At 41.1% G+C, this 15,094-nt stretch overlaps 1 protein-coding gene across 1 annotated transcript in view; it reads right to left on the reverse strand.

Annotated features, from left to right (window-relative positions):
• Positions 1–15,094, reverse strand: part of ABCA12 (ATP binding cassette subfamily A member 12) — a 177,528-nt gene that overhangs the window by 135,394 nt on the left and 27,040 nt on the right. Inside the window, exon 9 of the mRNA XM_089672635.1 lies at positions 2,941–4,173. Within this exon, the coding sequence (XP_089528761.1) occupies positions 2,941–4,173 (1,233 nt within the window). The remainder of the gene's footprint in view (positions 1–2,940; positions 4,174–15,094) is intronic.

Below are 15,094 nucleotides of genomic sequence, written 5' to 3' on the forward strand. Positions count from 1 at the left end.
GCAAACTAGGCAGGGTGCACTGCCACTTAGGGGTGCAGCCATGGCCCCTGGGATTTTCTACTCTACACCATGGCCAGAATTAGGGGGGTGCTGGGGTGGGCTACAGTACAAACCACGTCTCTACCTGCTTTTCTGCCTGTAAGTTCAGGGGGGGGGGGGAAACTTACAGGCCACGGGAACTGTACACAATGAAAGAAGGGGGAGAGAGGGGTAACAATCATTTGTGATCAGATGAGAGATTTTTGTAGGAGGGAGGATGGGGGCTATTTGTGCTGGGAATGGTAATAATAGGGATGAGGGGGGAAAAATTGTGCAAGGAGAAGGAATGGGGTGATATGTGCTAGTAGTAGGTTTGGGTGGGGGGGGTGTTAGCAAGAGGATTTGTCCTAAGTGTGCAGATTGAAGGAAGAGGAGTGGTGCTGGGAGGGAGGATTGGGGGGATTCTGTGCTAGGAGAGGAGATTGGGGGGAAATTGTGATAGGAGGTGGATTAGGGTGGAAAATTTTGGGGGAAAGAGGATGTGTGCTAGGAGGGGTGAAGTAGAACTATAGGTGAAATCTTATTTTTTCTTTTGGGGGGGAGGGTGCAAGCAGCTGGTCTTGCCTAGGGTGCAAAATAGTCTAGCACTGGCCATGACTAACACCTATACTGACACTAAGTGACAATTACACTACCAATAATTGACATTAACTGATATTTACACTGCCACTAACTGACACTACTTACACTGCCATTAACACTGATATCTACATTCACTAAGCTAGGTAAAGCATTGAACTAATTAGTCTTTAATTTTTTTTTCTTCAACAGACCTCTTTTTCTACAGTCATCTCCTTAGTGAGGAGGAGTTGATACAATGTATTTTTTCCTGCTCGCTAGCAGAGAAGTCTGTTGTCCCTCCTCTTCACAGAGGGGAGACAACACAGGTACCGCCTGCAGGATGAATGATCACTGTGATAGCCAATCAAAGGCTATCATGTGATTGTGATCCAGTTCCCCTGGGTCCCAATCATTAGTAGAGTTTCGGGGTAGTCACCAACAGCCTGTTCTCGGTGCTAGGAATGCAAGATCAAACATGCTCCCAGCACAAACACAAGGACAGATATATGCGGTGCCCAGATTTAAAGCCCACCTCCTGGATGCCACATATGTGTATCACGCTGTCGTAAAGGGGTAAAAATGTTTTCATTTATGCTCACATAAATGTTAGCTTTTTCCATGTGTATCCACCCTACCATAAGCAAGATTGACTCTTTAACCACTTGCTAACCACGCTATAGCTGAATGGCAGCTAAAGCGTGGTTATCCAGTTCTGGGAGGGCGTCATATGATGTCCTCCCAGAATGCACCCTCCCGTGTTCCCACCAGTGGCGCGCACCCGGCGATCTCCATGTGTCCTACGGACACAGCTGATCACGTGTACAGGTAAAAGGCCAATCACAGTGGCCTTTTACCACGTGATCAGCTGTGTCCAATAATGCAGCAAATCACGGAGTAAATACAGTTGCTGGTTATCGGCGGCACTTTCCTCACGCTGTCACAGCATGAGGAAAGTACTGACGATAACCTGCAGCTGTCACAGAGCAGATTGGCACTGATCATCAGGGCACTGATGATCAGTGCCCTGCAGTGCCACCCAGCAGTGCCTCCCACCAGTGCCCAGCAGTGTCACCCAGCAGTGCCATCCATCAGTGCCTCCCAGCAGTGTCACCCATCAGTGCCACACATCAGTGCCTAGCAGTTGCACCAGTCAGTACCATCAGTCAGTACTGTCAGTCAGTGCTACCCATCAGTGTCGCCCATCAGTGCCGCCTATCAGTGCACATCAGTGCCCCCTATCAGTGCCCATCAGTGCCACCTATCAGTGACCATCATTGCTACATATCAGTGCTGCCTCGTCAGTGTCTCCTCATCAATGCCCACCAGTGCCGCCTCGTCAGTGCCACCTCATCAGTGCAGCCTATCAGTGCTGCCTATCCATGCCACCTTATCAGTGCTGCCTATCAGTGCAGCCTCATCATCACACATCAATAAAGGAGATAAATTACCTGTTTGCTAAATTTTATAGTGGAACCAAAGAAAACTTTTTTTTCCAAATTTTTTGCTTTTTTTGTTTATAGTCCAAAAAATAAAACACCCAGTGGCAATTAAATACCACCAAAAGAAAGCTCTATTTGTGTGAAAAACATTTATAAAGATTTCATATATGTACAGTGTTGAATGACTGTGCAATTGTCATTCAAAGTGTGATAGCACTGAAAGCCGAAAATTGGCCTGGGCACGAAGGGGGTATAAGTGCCCAGTAGGCAAGTGGATAAACTTAGATCTGCTGGCTGTAATCAGCCTAAGCTAAACTAATTGTTCTGTGTTCATTTGTCCTTCCCTAAGCCCAGATTATTGTTTGCTTCAGCCTACTGCAGGGAGCGCAAGAAGATACAATAATGCGAGGATATGAATATCTATGTCTCTTAGTCGCCAACCAATAGGAAGTTTACTGATAGTGGTACAAGCTGGGGGAGTTTTGTGTGGAAGGGAGAATCCTCCCTGCTGTGCCTTTGTATTCTGAAAGCGGGGAGACTTCCCTGCTGTCACAATACACTGATCAGCATTGTAGTCTTCCTCGAGTGAGGAAAATCCAGAAAGGCAGTTGTACTGAAGCCGATCGGTGGACTTCTGTACAACCAGCCTGCCCATACATGGATCAAAATTCAGGTGGTCCCTGCTGAATTTCAATCCATATATGGCCGGCTTAATCACTCAATGTCCATCTGATCCCATATCACAGATGGAGGAATTTAAAGGAAAGTTTACCAATAGAGACACAAACAGTTAAAATGTCTGACAGACCTCATTTGTAATGCTATCCAAAACAAAAATAACAATTTTGGTTGGATTTGTATTTTAAATTACAGCAATTCATAGAACAATTCAAGAACTTACCTTTCTTGTAGAGATGTGTTTTGAGTTGTGTTTATAGAAATTCCCATCACATCCAGGGCAAAAGATATCCAAACATCATATGATGAACCATTCTGTAACTTAACCACATTTTGTATGTCCTGGATTATCTCCAAAAAGAAATTCTGTGTTTTGAACAAGATAAGTTCTTTGTCAGATGAAGATGTCCAGGCTAGATCCACTAAGAAATAAACCAGTTTATGTAAAACTGTGTTCTGTGCCCAGTTGGGTGAACCTGATGTCTTATTGAACAGCTCATTTATATTTGATACAATGCTCATAATGGAGGTTATCTTGCTCTGAGATATAGTTGGGTCTGCTATTAAGTCACTTGCCACCTCAATGATGTAGTCTGCTACAGTAAGATATCGTCTTACACTGTCTGGTACAAGAGGTGTTACAAAGGCAAGAAATTCTCTGGCAGTGTGAAGAATGTTGATCCAGTTATTCTGTGAATAATTCCCTTGTACAAAGTGACAAATATCCATTGTTAAATTTGAAACAAACGTATTGACTGGCCATGTGGTAGAGGCTCCGGTTGTTTGTATCATTATATATACAGAATGAATTACTTTGGAAATGCCTTCACAGTCCATAGTTATGAAAGAATGCAACATTTGTATCAAATTCATGGGTCCATTACTAAAGGTCTGGTTGAAAATACCTACAAACAAGTCATAGATGGGAAAGATGTCTGAGCCATCAGTGATGTTTTGATAAGACAGGATATACCTTACAGCTCTTAGTATTTCTTTAACTTGTGAATGATTTAAATTCTGATCCATTAGACTGTTTATAACTTGCCAAACTGGTGTAAATTCAGACATGTTGAATGTGTTGAGACCTTGAATTGGATTGTTTTCATTGAAAATATGTGTTGCATTTATCCAATTTTCCAGTTGGCTCAGTAGAGTTCTGTTTGATTGATTTTCAATTAACATTTGAACAAGAAGTTGGAACATATTATTAGTTTTATTAGCTAATAGGGTGGCTGTAAGAAATTCTGTCATATTGGTAAGGTTGTTGTTGAAGGAAGATGGCTGTAACACCACACTGGACACTGTTTGATTAATAGCTGACATCACAATGTTTATGAAGTACTGAAGAATTTTCTGTTCCTCTGAAGACTGAGTGAAGATTTGATTTTCCAGCGCTTGGATGGCAACTTTTTCTAGGCCACTGTCTTTGAAATATGTTAAAATACCTCTCAGTACCCTTAAGAGAAAAAAAAAATCGTCATTATAGCTACATGCTTTGAACAGAAATATTTTGATATGTAATTAATGCAGCCACTACACAAAACAAAACCTGGCTTTGTTCTTAGTTTCATAATGTTCTGTTGCTACCCTGGTCTGTGCAGTCGTGCAGGCCGTGATTTGCGGAGGCACGAGGGCCCATTCATTTGAATGGACTCTCATGCCCGGGACACGCAGGGAAGAAGTCCCTGCATTACTTAGGAAACTGCAGCCCGCATGGGAACCAAGGTTCCCAGTATGGTTGCGATTTCCAGTGCAGGTGGCGTGCCATTATAATTAATGGCACCCGCCTTCGGGTCCCATATCCTCTGTGTGGGTGGTACGGCTGCAGGTATTTGTGCGGGTCCCACAGCAGCATCACCCACACAGATGTGAACCAGGGGTAACGGGGGCGAAAGCAAAAAAAAAACAGACTATTCCCTCTCTACTATCCAAAACAATCAAACAAAAAATGTCTTTACTGACACTTTAGGAGTTTTCCTTGATTGAATGACAGTAAAACATGCAACAATTAAACATGAAAGCTACCCGAACATCAAAATTCTGATGGTCTGTTAAATCCCAGAAGGACTTGGACATCAGCTAAATGTACTTGAGTACCATTTCTCTAAGCCAGAGTATTGCTTACCTGTAAAGATGATACTATCTATCCTTTTCCTAGACTGTCCTATCAAAAATGCTTTCTCTAGTTAGATTTGAAAAGAATAAGACCATTCAAGTATATACACCCATTGTTGCTTTATCTCATATGGAATGACTAGGCCTAACTGTGGCCTCAAGAAGTTGTCTGAGGGCATCAGTTGCTATTTGAAGTGGAATGCAATGGCATTAGAAAGCAACAGTGTAGAAACAGTGCTCTGTATGGTGGCAACTAAATATCAGAAGCATATAATTCTTTCGCCTGTCTCCGCACTGAAACAATATGCATGGAGATTGGGTGGATGTGCTAAACACTGGTCTGAAAATTGTAGATTTAGACCCCTTTTACATGACTGTTCCTATCAAGTCTGCCTGCCAGTTTATTTCTATGGACAGGTGGGTGTAATGGGCTAAATGTAAATATATGTTTACACCCACCTGCCTCTGATCTGATCTGGTCCGCTAAAAACAAGTGGAAGGAGATCCGTTCTCCTCCTTGTAGGCGTATCAGATTGGAGGGCAGTCGGGTGTAAATGGACAGCCCGTCCATTTACATTCGACCATGCATAGAATGGGTTCGGTCCATAAACTGAGTGGCCAGGGACTTGTCATCAGCCTACTCTGCTCTGCTCATATGATATGATCCTGCCCCTTGTGAAAGGGGCCTAATACATTTAACATGCACAGAATTTCTTGTCATGCCTGTAACATTTTAGAATTTATATAGCTAGCATGTACTGTATGCTGTTTTATCATTTTAAGTTATTATATTTGCTAATCTGTATTCATCTATATGAAGGTAAAAAGCAAGTGGCACAGATTAATAGATTCAAATGTGAAAGAAGTAATTTAATATTTACAAAATACCCAGTTACTTCTGTAATAAAGTATACATTTTAATCATGTTTATGAGATGGCTCGAGGCAATAGCTAAAAGGAAGCAGGAATAAGTTGCACAAATAGGATCCGTCAAAGTGCGATAATTTAAAAGACTGATATGTGTGTCATATTAATAGATTCTGTTTGCAAAACATGTCAATCAATTGAATGACGCAAAATAAATGTACACACTCCTTTGTCGAGTGACAAGATCTGCAAGAATCAAATGCTTTTCATACTGTAAGTTAAGCCATCCTTGTCTTTTTGATGGGAAGAAAACATGCTATTGCTTAACATGAAATGTTTTACTGAGTTGGTCAGCGAAATTATCTGTATTATCAAAAAGTATTCTGTAACTTTATTAAAAACGTAACCCCGATATATTGCGCTATCACACTAGGTGCAATAAGGCAATGCTGCACTCAATTTCCAGATACAAGTCTACATCACTATACCAACAATTACAAATTAAATCACATCTCCTCTATATATGTGAAAACGTATTGTTTGACAAGAAACCAATATGAAATTCCACCTTGAAAATTAACAAACTGCACAATGGGGTTGATTTACTTAAACTGGAGAGTGCAAAATCTAGTTCAGCTCTACATAGAAACCAATCAGCTGAAGCTGAAGTTAGAAGCTGTTTGGCTACCATGCACAACAGTACCAGATTTTGCACTCTTCAGTTTTAGTAAATCAACCCCAATGTGACCAAAAATGTATAAACAATTTTACATAAAAACAAAAGTAAAAGGTGAAAAAATGAATAAACATAAAAAGTCCACTCTCAGTGCCCAATTACAGTCCATGGGTAGGGACAGCAGCCTGTGGCGTAATTAGACCCACCGGTGTACAATGGTTGAGGCGTTAGAATGTTTATGTACCCTGTGATTTTTGTGAGTATAATGAATATACAGTATAATAAAGAGGTCGCATTTCAGGTTATTTGGTGACCTGGGATCTTTTTGGACCATAAGTGGACAGTAGGAGTAGGCTTTTTATGTGTATTCATTTTTTTATTTTTTACTTTTATGTAAAATTGTTTATGAATTTTTGGTCACACTGTGTAGTTTAATAATTTTCAAGGTGGAATGTCACACTGTTTTTTTGTTAAACAATATTTTTACATATACAGCTGAAGAGATATCATACTTTGATAATAGGAGTTTGCACACTTTTTTTATTTAAATATATTGTATCTTTATTTAACATTTCCTTATATTTTATTATAGGTTAAAAAATAAGAAATGGGGAAGGGGAGTGGGGGGGGGGGGGGCTGCGCATGTACATAGCTGACTAACATGGCCTGGGAACTAGAGGCCAGCCCTGCTCAATGGCTGCATTCCTTTTATGGATCACCCACCAACATACATATAGCAATTCTCTGGGACCCTGCTGGTACCCATATTGTGCATATAGCTGCATACAAAACAGAAATAACTGGGCCACATCAAGTTGCTGGAGGACCTGGGTCATGCAAACCCGCAAGATGGCACAAGCAACATTCTTAGCTAAGGAAGAGACCTGCTCATCAAAGAAACCCTCCGACCTTTTGGAGGATGAAATGCCAGCCTCACAGCCTCAGTTGGTAAACTGATAGGCCCTGATGGTACAGTTCTAGACCACAGTACACAAGAGAGGAGGTGGAAAAACCTCCCGTCTCTCTTTTCACAGGGGTCTGGCTCAGCTTTCCTTTTCATCACTCTATTGTATGTATTGAATTCCTGTATGTATTTCTGGACATCAACTGCTATACGGTTTAAGTGGTGCTCATTTTACCTATATACATGGATGTAGTTTTGTTGGTTGGACTGAACAGTGGAGTGAATCTCTATGTTGTATTATGCTTGGTGTGATATGACATACTTGGATATTTTTACATATTGTATAATTGCATGTATATGCCTAGCACAACTTTACTGCTAATGCAGTTTTGTTATGTGGTGTGCTTACTATATATTTCAAATTATTGTACTAACAGATTGACACAGTGCACATGCGTTTAAGCACCCTAAAAAAGAATCTATTGTTGGTTGTTAAATGGTGTAGATAATAGTGGTGTGCAGACCTTTATTGCTAATTACTTCCATTTTGATTGCTCTTGCCAGGCCATACCTATTCATTTGCCTGTAAAAATTTGGCTTCCCCTCCACCTTTTCTTAGCTAAACACGTTTTTTAAGGATACAAGTATTGCACCTTTCCCTACCCTGCAGGATAAACATAAACTTAAGGCAGGAGATATTTTACAGTATCTTCTAATCAAACATTTTCTACAAACATTAGTGGGTGCCTCACAAGATTTGTCCACCCCTACAACCTTTGAAAAGGTTATATTAGACACTGCACAAGCCCCTGGCTTCACCTCTCTATAGGGTACTCACTGTTACTTGCTATTTTAGCAAACTCCTTAAGTTGGAAAACTTTAGCCAGAATGGGACTACCACATGCTTGATACATGTATTGGCTGTGGAGACCAGTTACAAACTCCATCTCTAATGTAAATGTACATTAAGCATACACTAAAGACTGGTTCACTACATATAGCATTTTGTAACACATGTTCTGCAAAATTCTTCATTGTACTTTGCAGCAAGCTGTTTTACTACAACCTATTGAAGCAAAGCCTCAGGCCAAAGGTTCTTAGTCCTTAATGCTATGTTAAAAAAGGCACCTTTGGTGAGGTGTATCCCACTCCAGGAGCACTACCCATTTTTGTAAATTTACATTTTCACTTAGCTACATTACTTAGCTCTCATACATGGAAGTGCAGTGCTGTTTATCTGCCCCCCCCCCCCCCTCTCCCCTTGCCCATGCACAGAACTCCTCATTTTCTGGAAATAGTGATGGGCCGAATCCCCCTCTCTTCGGTGCGCGGTCGAACATTCGAACCTAACGAAAGTTAGACCGCAAAATTCGATCCGGGACAATTCACTAAGTGGTATCTTACGTCATCCAAGTATGCGGTAAGAAACGGCACAGCTACTAATATACCCCATGAGTTGTATTATGAAGTCATGCTGTATTTTAGTAATTAAAACATTCTTTAATGTTTCAGCTGTCAGTGGGCTTCCCCGCTGACAGCTGAATGTAAAATTTATTGCTGGCAATTAAAAAAAAAAATAAAAAACCAGCGTGGGTGTTTAATAATGTTAATACTTGGCGTGGGTGTCCCCCCAAAATCCATACCAGACCCTTATCCAAGCATGTAACCTGGCAGATCAGGAAAGGGGGGGACGAGTGAGCGCACCCCCCTTTCTTAGCCATACCAGGCCACATACCCTCAACAAGGGAGGGCAAGGGCTTCTTCCCCACAACTGTGGCCGGTGGTTGTGGGGGGTCTGTGAGAGGGGAGCTTATGGGAATCTGGGCCCCCAGATCCTGCCTCCCATGTGAATGAGTATGAGGTACATGATACCGCTACTCATTCACAAAAAAAAGTGTAGTGTATATAATTACAGTAGACAGTCTTTGACAAGTCCTTTATAAAAAAAAAAATAAATAAAATGTCCCCTGAAGTAGATCCAGCATCAATCACAATGCCCGCTGCTGCCACCGCCGACCCGGAAAAAGAAAAAAAAAACACCCTGCTCTCGACACTGGCTCCGCCACCTGACAGCTGCATCGGCCTGACAGTTCTTAAATATCTAAGAGATGGGGGCCACCTGGAAATGTCATTGTGTGACCCCACCCCCCTGTGATGTCATCATGCTTTGTGATCGGCCAAAGCATTGCACCTGACCTGTGGCAAAGTGCATTGTGGGGCTTGGCGGGTGAATAGCTGAATGAAAGTGTAAATTTACAAGAGTGGGCAGCAATTCTGGCCATGGGATACACCTTATTTAAGGTAAATTTATTTACATAACAGTACGGAAATAAAGCTGATTGCTTTTGTTTGGGCCCCAAAGAAGGAGAAACCAAAATTGTGCATGCATTGTGGTATGTTGTAGCACAAGTAGATTCTATATGTGCATTGGGGCACCATTCAAAATGAATGCCGCAGCAATGCAACACACTGCTTGATGCATTACCATGCATTGTGGAAACATGTTTTCCCAGGTATGAACAAGCCTACATTTCTTTCAAGTGCTGACCCTAAAAGGTTCCCAATTGTTAATTTATACTATTTGAAATAATAATAGAGGGGCCAACCCATGAAAATAGTTTTCTACTGTTTAAGAAATTCTCTGAAAATATTCAAACATTACTTAGCACAACAACTCAGGCTATACCCAGACATCCTCCCATCCCAGATAATTGGAAACAAGAGTCTAACTTACTTTTGGGCAAGGCTTTCCAGGGGTAATGTGCTGTTCCGATTATTAAAGTAAATCTGTAGTACAGTTGTGGCCAAAATTATTCAACCCCCACTGAAATTGAGTGTTTTGGCCAGTTTGACATTGCTTTTGATCATTCAGTCATCTTGCTTACATTTACATTAAAGAGGCACTTGTAGGTCAGACAAATATAACATAACAGTTATAATGAAATAACCACAAATGTCTTTTCTGTGCTCACAGCATTATCAGTTTTATTCAACCCCCAAGTGACATTCAATCTTAGTACTTAGTACAGCATCCTTTTACAGTTATAACAGCTTTTAAACGTGAAGCATAGCTTGACACAAGTGTCTTGCAGCGATCTACGGGTATCTTCGCCCATTCTTCATGGGCAAAGGCCTCCAGTTCAGTCACATTCTTAGGCTTGCGCACTGCAACTGCTTTCTTTAAGTCCCACCAGAGGTTCTCAATCGGATTTAAGTCTGGTGACTGCGATGGCCACTCCAAAATGTTCCAGCCTTTCCTCTGCAACCATGCTCTAGTGGACTTGGAGGTATGCTTGGGATCATTGTCCTGTTGAAAGGTCCAACGTCTCCCAAGCCTCAGGTGTGTGACGGACTGCATCACGTTTCCATCCAATATCTCCTGGTACTGAAGAGAATTCATGGTACCTTGCACACGCTGAAGCTTCCCTGTACCTGCAGAAGCAAAACAGCCCCAAAGCATGATTGACCCTCCACCATGCTTCACAGTAGGCAAGGTGTTCTTTTCATCATAGGCCTTGTTCTTCCTCCTCCAAACATAGCGTTGATCCATGGGCCCAAACAGTTCTAATTTTGTTTCATCAGTCCACAGAACACTATCCCACAACTTTTGTGGTTTGTCCACATGGCTTTTGGCATACTGCAGTCGACTCTTCTTATTCTTTGGAGACAGCAAGGGGGTACGCCTGGGAGTTCTGGCACGGAGGCCTTCATTACGCAGTGTGCGTCTTATTGTCTGGGCTGAAACTTCTGTACCCACATCTGACAAATCTTTTCTCAGTTCCTCAGCAGTCACACGGGGACTTCTCTCCACTCTACGCTTCAGGTAGCGCACAGCAGTCGAAGTCAGCATCTTCTTTCTGCCACGACCAGGTAGCGTTTCAACAGTGCCCTTTGCCTTGAATTTGCGAATGATGCTTCCTAAGGTGTCTCTTGGTATGTTTAACATCTTTGCAATCTTCTTATAGCCATTGCCCTTCCTGTGAAGAGAAATCACCTCTTCTCTTGTCTTCCTGGACCATTCTCTTGCCTTCACCATGTTTGTAACCACACCAGTAAATGTCTAGAAGGAGCTGAGTATCACAGTCATTTTAAAGCTGCCTAATTGGTGCTTATTATGCTTGATTGCTGCTCGGTGACATCCACAGGTGTTTTCAATACCTGATGGAAAGCACCTGTATGAACCTCTGTTCTTCAGAGTGGTAGTCTTTAAGGGGTTGAATAATTGTGGCAATGAAGAAACCACATAAGAACCATTTACTACTGTATTACATAAACAATTGATGTCATTTTAGTTGCATTTGGGTAGTTACAACGTCCTTGTAGGATTTGATTCTGAATACAATTCCAAATGTACACTATAGTCCCTAAACCCCTTTACAGCATTGGGGGTTGAATAATTTTGGCCACAACTGTATATCAGAAGCAAAGGTAAGAATCCCTTGGTTGGGATTGGACTGGCAGAAAGAGTTGGCAGTGTGCTCTGAAAGGGATTCAGATTCTTTGTAAGGTTCATGTCGCATTTGACATCACATCACTTGTGAAAGTTCACCAGCGACAGGTTGGCTAGAATATGCAGAGAGAAGACCGACATAATTTGCATGTCTTACTCCCTCCATGGCTTTGGCAATAAGTTGTCCCTCCCTCACTAATGAAAATTCTACAGTACTTAAATTGCATGCAAGAGAGTGAAACCTTGCTTGTACACCCAGCAAGGGAGACACACATACAAACATGTGAGTGTTTCACCTCCCTGCTGTGTCTTTCGCAGAAGGTAAGTTTTCTCCAGCAGCAGCATTGGATGTGCAACATTGGCTTTAAGCTGGTGTTTATTAAACAATAGCCAACCTGACAGAGACCCCAACTCCTTTCTGTCTGCATCTTCTCTTCAGTCTCTGGAACACCAGAGATGTGCAGTTAAAAGAGAACTCTTCTTTGAAAAGGCTACTAAACACTTATAGTTTGAAAGCACATAAGGTGTATATTTCAATCCTGCACTTTTATAAAAATGTACACTTGTGTGTTCATATATGCAGACTCTCAGAAAGTGGGCTTTAATGCTTAGAGGCTGCATACATGAGTCCAAAATGTAAACATTTATGTGCTGAAAGCGTGTGCCCTGCAAGCTCCCTGTACAGAAACCAGCGTGTACTAGAAAGCTCCCATTGCATACTTTTGAGTCAATCAAAGTGGTCACATGACTGGAAAGACCGCCTCCCAGCATTCAAAACCTCTTAAAGGTCCAGGAGTTGGCAGCAGGAAGGGTCATATGACTTCACCTTTCCATTTTTTAAAAATGACAAAAATGTGAAAAGTTTCTTAGTTGTAGCCATAGAAACACTGGAATAGTCTGTACACTGTCTGTGTACGAAGCTCTGTCAGAAAAGTAAATTCCTGCTCATGTGATTGACTTGCTGTCAATCACATGAGCAGAGGATTTACCCCCCTTCCAGACCAGGCCATTTTTTGCGATGCGGCACTGCGTTACTTTAACTGACAATTGCACGGTCATGCAACGCTCCACCCAAATTAAATTTATGTTCTTTTTCCCACAAATGAAGCTTTCTTTCAGTGGTATTTGATTGCCTATGCGTTTTTAATTTTTTATAAACAAAAAAAAGACTGAAAATTTTGAGAAGAAAAGCAATATTTTTGACATTTTGCTATTAAACATGTCCAGTGAAAAACTGTTAAAAATCAAATTTCGTCATAAATTTAGACCAAAATGTATTCTGCTACATGCCTTTGCTAAAAATGATTCCAATATGTGTAAATTAATCGGTTTACGTGAAAGTTATAGTGTCTACAAATGGCAGTATGTATATACTGGAATTTTTTTTTTATATACTAGTAATGGCGGCGATCAGCAACTTATAGTGGGACTGCGGCGGACATTCTGACACTGGGGAGAACTAACTGTCACTGACACCCCCAGTAACACTAATACAGTGCTCAGTTCTAATAAAAAGCACTGACACTGTACTAATGACATTGGGCAGGAAGGGGCTAATATCTGGGGTGATCAAAGGGTTAACTGTATGCTGTTTTACTAAGTGTGCTGTGTGCTGTGCTTTACTATGTAAGCACACTGCTTTGTATGGCTCTACTTTGCAGAGCCATACAAAAAAGTGTGTAGCAGCTGACAGGGGAGAGATCTGTATTGTTTACATACAGACCTCTCCCCCATCAGTGATACTCGGCAATCGCCGGGTGCCAGCGGGAATCACCGGCCGGGACCTGGTGATCGACAGCTGAAGCCGCCAATAGTTCTGTGATAGGGCAGTCGGGAAGCAGCTAATAATGCAGTAGAGCTGATTGTATGATTACAGCAAGCAGACCCTCCGACTTACCTAAAATTCTTTGTTAAAATTTGTTTTGGGGAAGATTTTTATCAATAACAGTTTAAATTGCACTTTAAATATGACCGTGTCTTATTCGATAGTAACTGTATGCAGTGCAAGATGACCATATAGGCAGAGTAAGCACCAGCTTATGGACCCCCTGCAAGAAAGTTTTGACTGCCTAGGTGCCTTTACATTTACATTTAATCCGGCACCCACTGTATGTACAGTAATTGTTCTCTGTTTGACAATGTGTCTATAAAAAGAAAAGACTTGAAAAACCTGAACTGTCTCATTCCCAGGGCTTTGCTTTAGGCTGAACATCGAAAGTAAAATTCTAGTCCTAATTTTGAAACCTGTATTTAGCATGAAATAATTATTTGGCTAACTCATCCTGCTGTTCTTATTCTTACTAATTTGCTTGTCAACATGCTTAAGAGCAACCTTGCTGGTGTTTGATTTACCAGGAATGCTTAAGTCTTCTACAGTATCTCAGTTGTAGTTATACCTGTTAAGGTAAAACAGTGGAACTATATGAAAATCCAGGCCAAATAAATAAAAAAAGAACATTTTTAAAATAAAATTCGATATTCCTAGCTTAGCTTGAACCATTCTAAACAGTGGTTGATTTACTAAAGGAGTAAAGCATATTTACTTTTGCAAAGTGACCATACTACAAGAATTAACAGGTCATTTAGTCTAGGAAAGGAGAAGTCTTTACGTCACTTGATCCTCTGTTCCCTTGGCAGGTGGCAGTCTCCAATGTTCTGACACTTAACTGCCCCTTGACATCATCAATTTCAGTGCAGGGCTACAGACATTGCATTGGTCTTGATGATATCAGGACCTTAGACCACTGGAGCATGGATGAGATGAAGCTGCAGGGACTGGATAAGCAGAGAGTTGGAGCAGAGGATCGGGTAAGTAAATCCTCTTCTCTGTGCCCCCTAAACCTAAATGGACAAATAACCCTTTCTTGGGCTATAAGCAAATCAACCTTATAGTATATGTGGATTGCTCAAACTAGCTAGAGTTAGTGTATTTTGTAGAAAAAAATATTTTGTTAGTATTTTAAATCATACAGCAATGAACAGAAGTATTTATGGCATATTAAGCATTGGACTAGGATATACTAATGACTGTTGGAAATTAAAATGAATAGCGAAATATAGCAACAGCGGGCAGGGAATGTACTTTAAGACACTACTGCCGATAAATACTGCCTGCATGCAATACCTCAAACATGTACTTCAATGAGGTTTGGAATAAGACTGTGTGAAATCTTATTGTATTGTGGGTTATGTGCTTGATTTACAGTGTGTGTGTATATTTTTATACTTGTATTAATTAATTACAGTTATTTGTTTTCCTTGAGTTTTTCAGCACTTTTATTGTCATAAAGTGGTAGAGATGACAGGGTACAGGGAGCCTATGGCTCATTTAAAAAGTATGTAAACCCAACATTTCATATTCCTGA

The sequence above is a fragment of the Staurois parvus genome, unplaced genomic scaffold (assembly GCF_062004578.1).
Source record: "Staurois parvus isolate SC_StPar_1 unplaced genomic scaffold, SC_StPar_1.0 ptg000011l, whole genome shotgun sequence".
NCBI lineage: Eukaryota > Metazoa > Chordata > Amphibia > Anura > Ranidae > Staurois > Staurois parvus.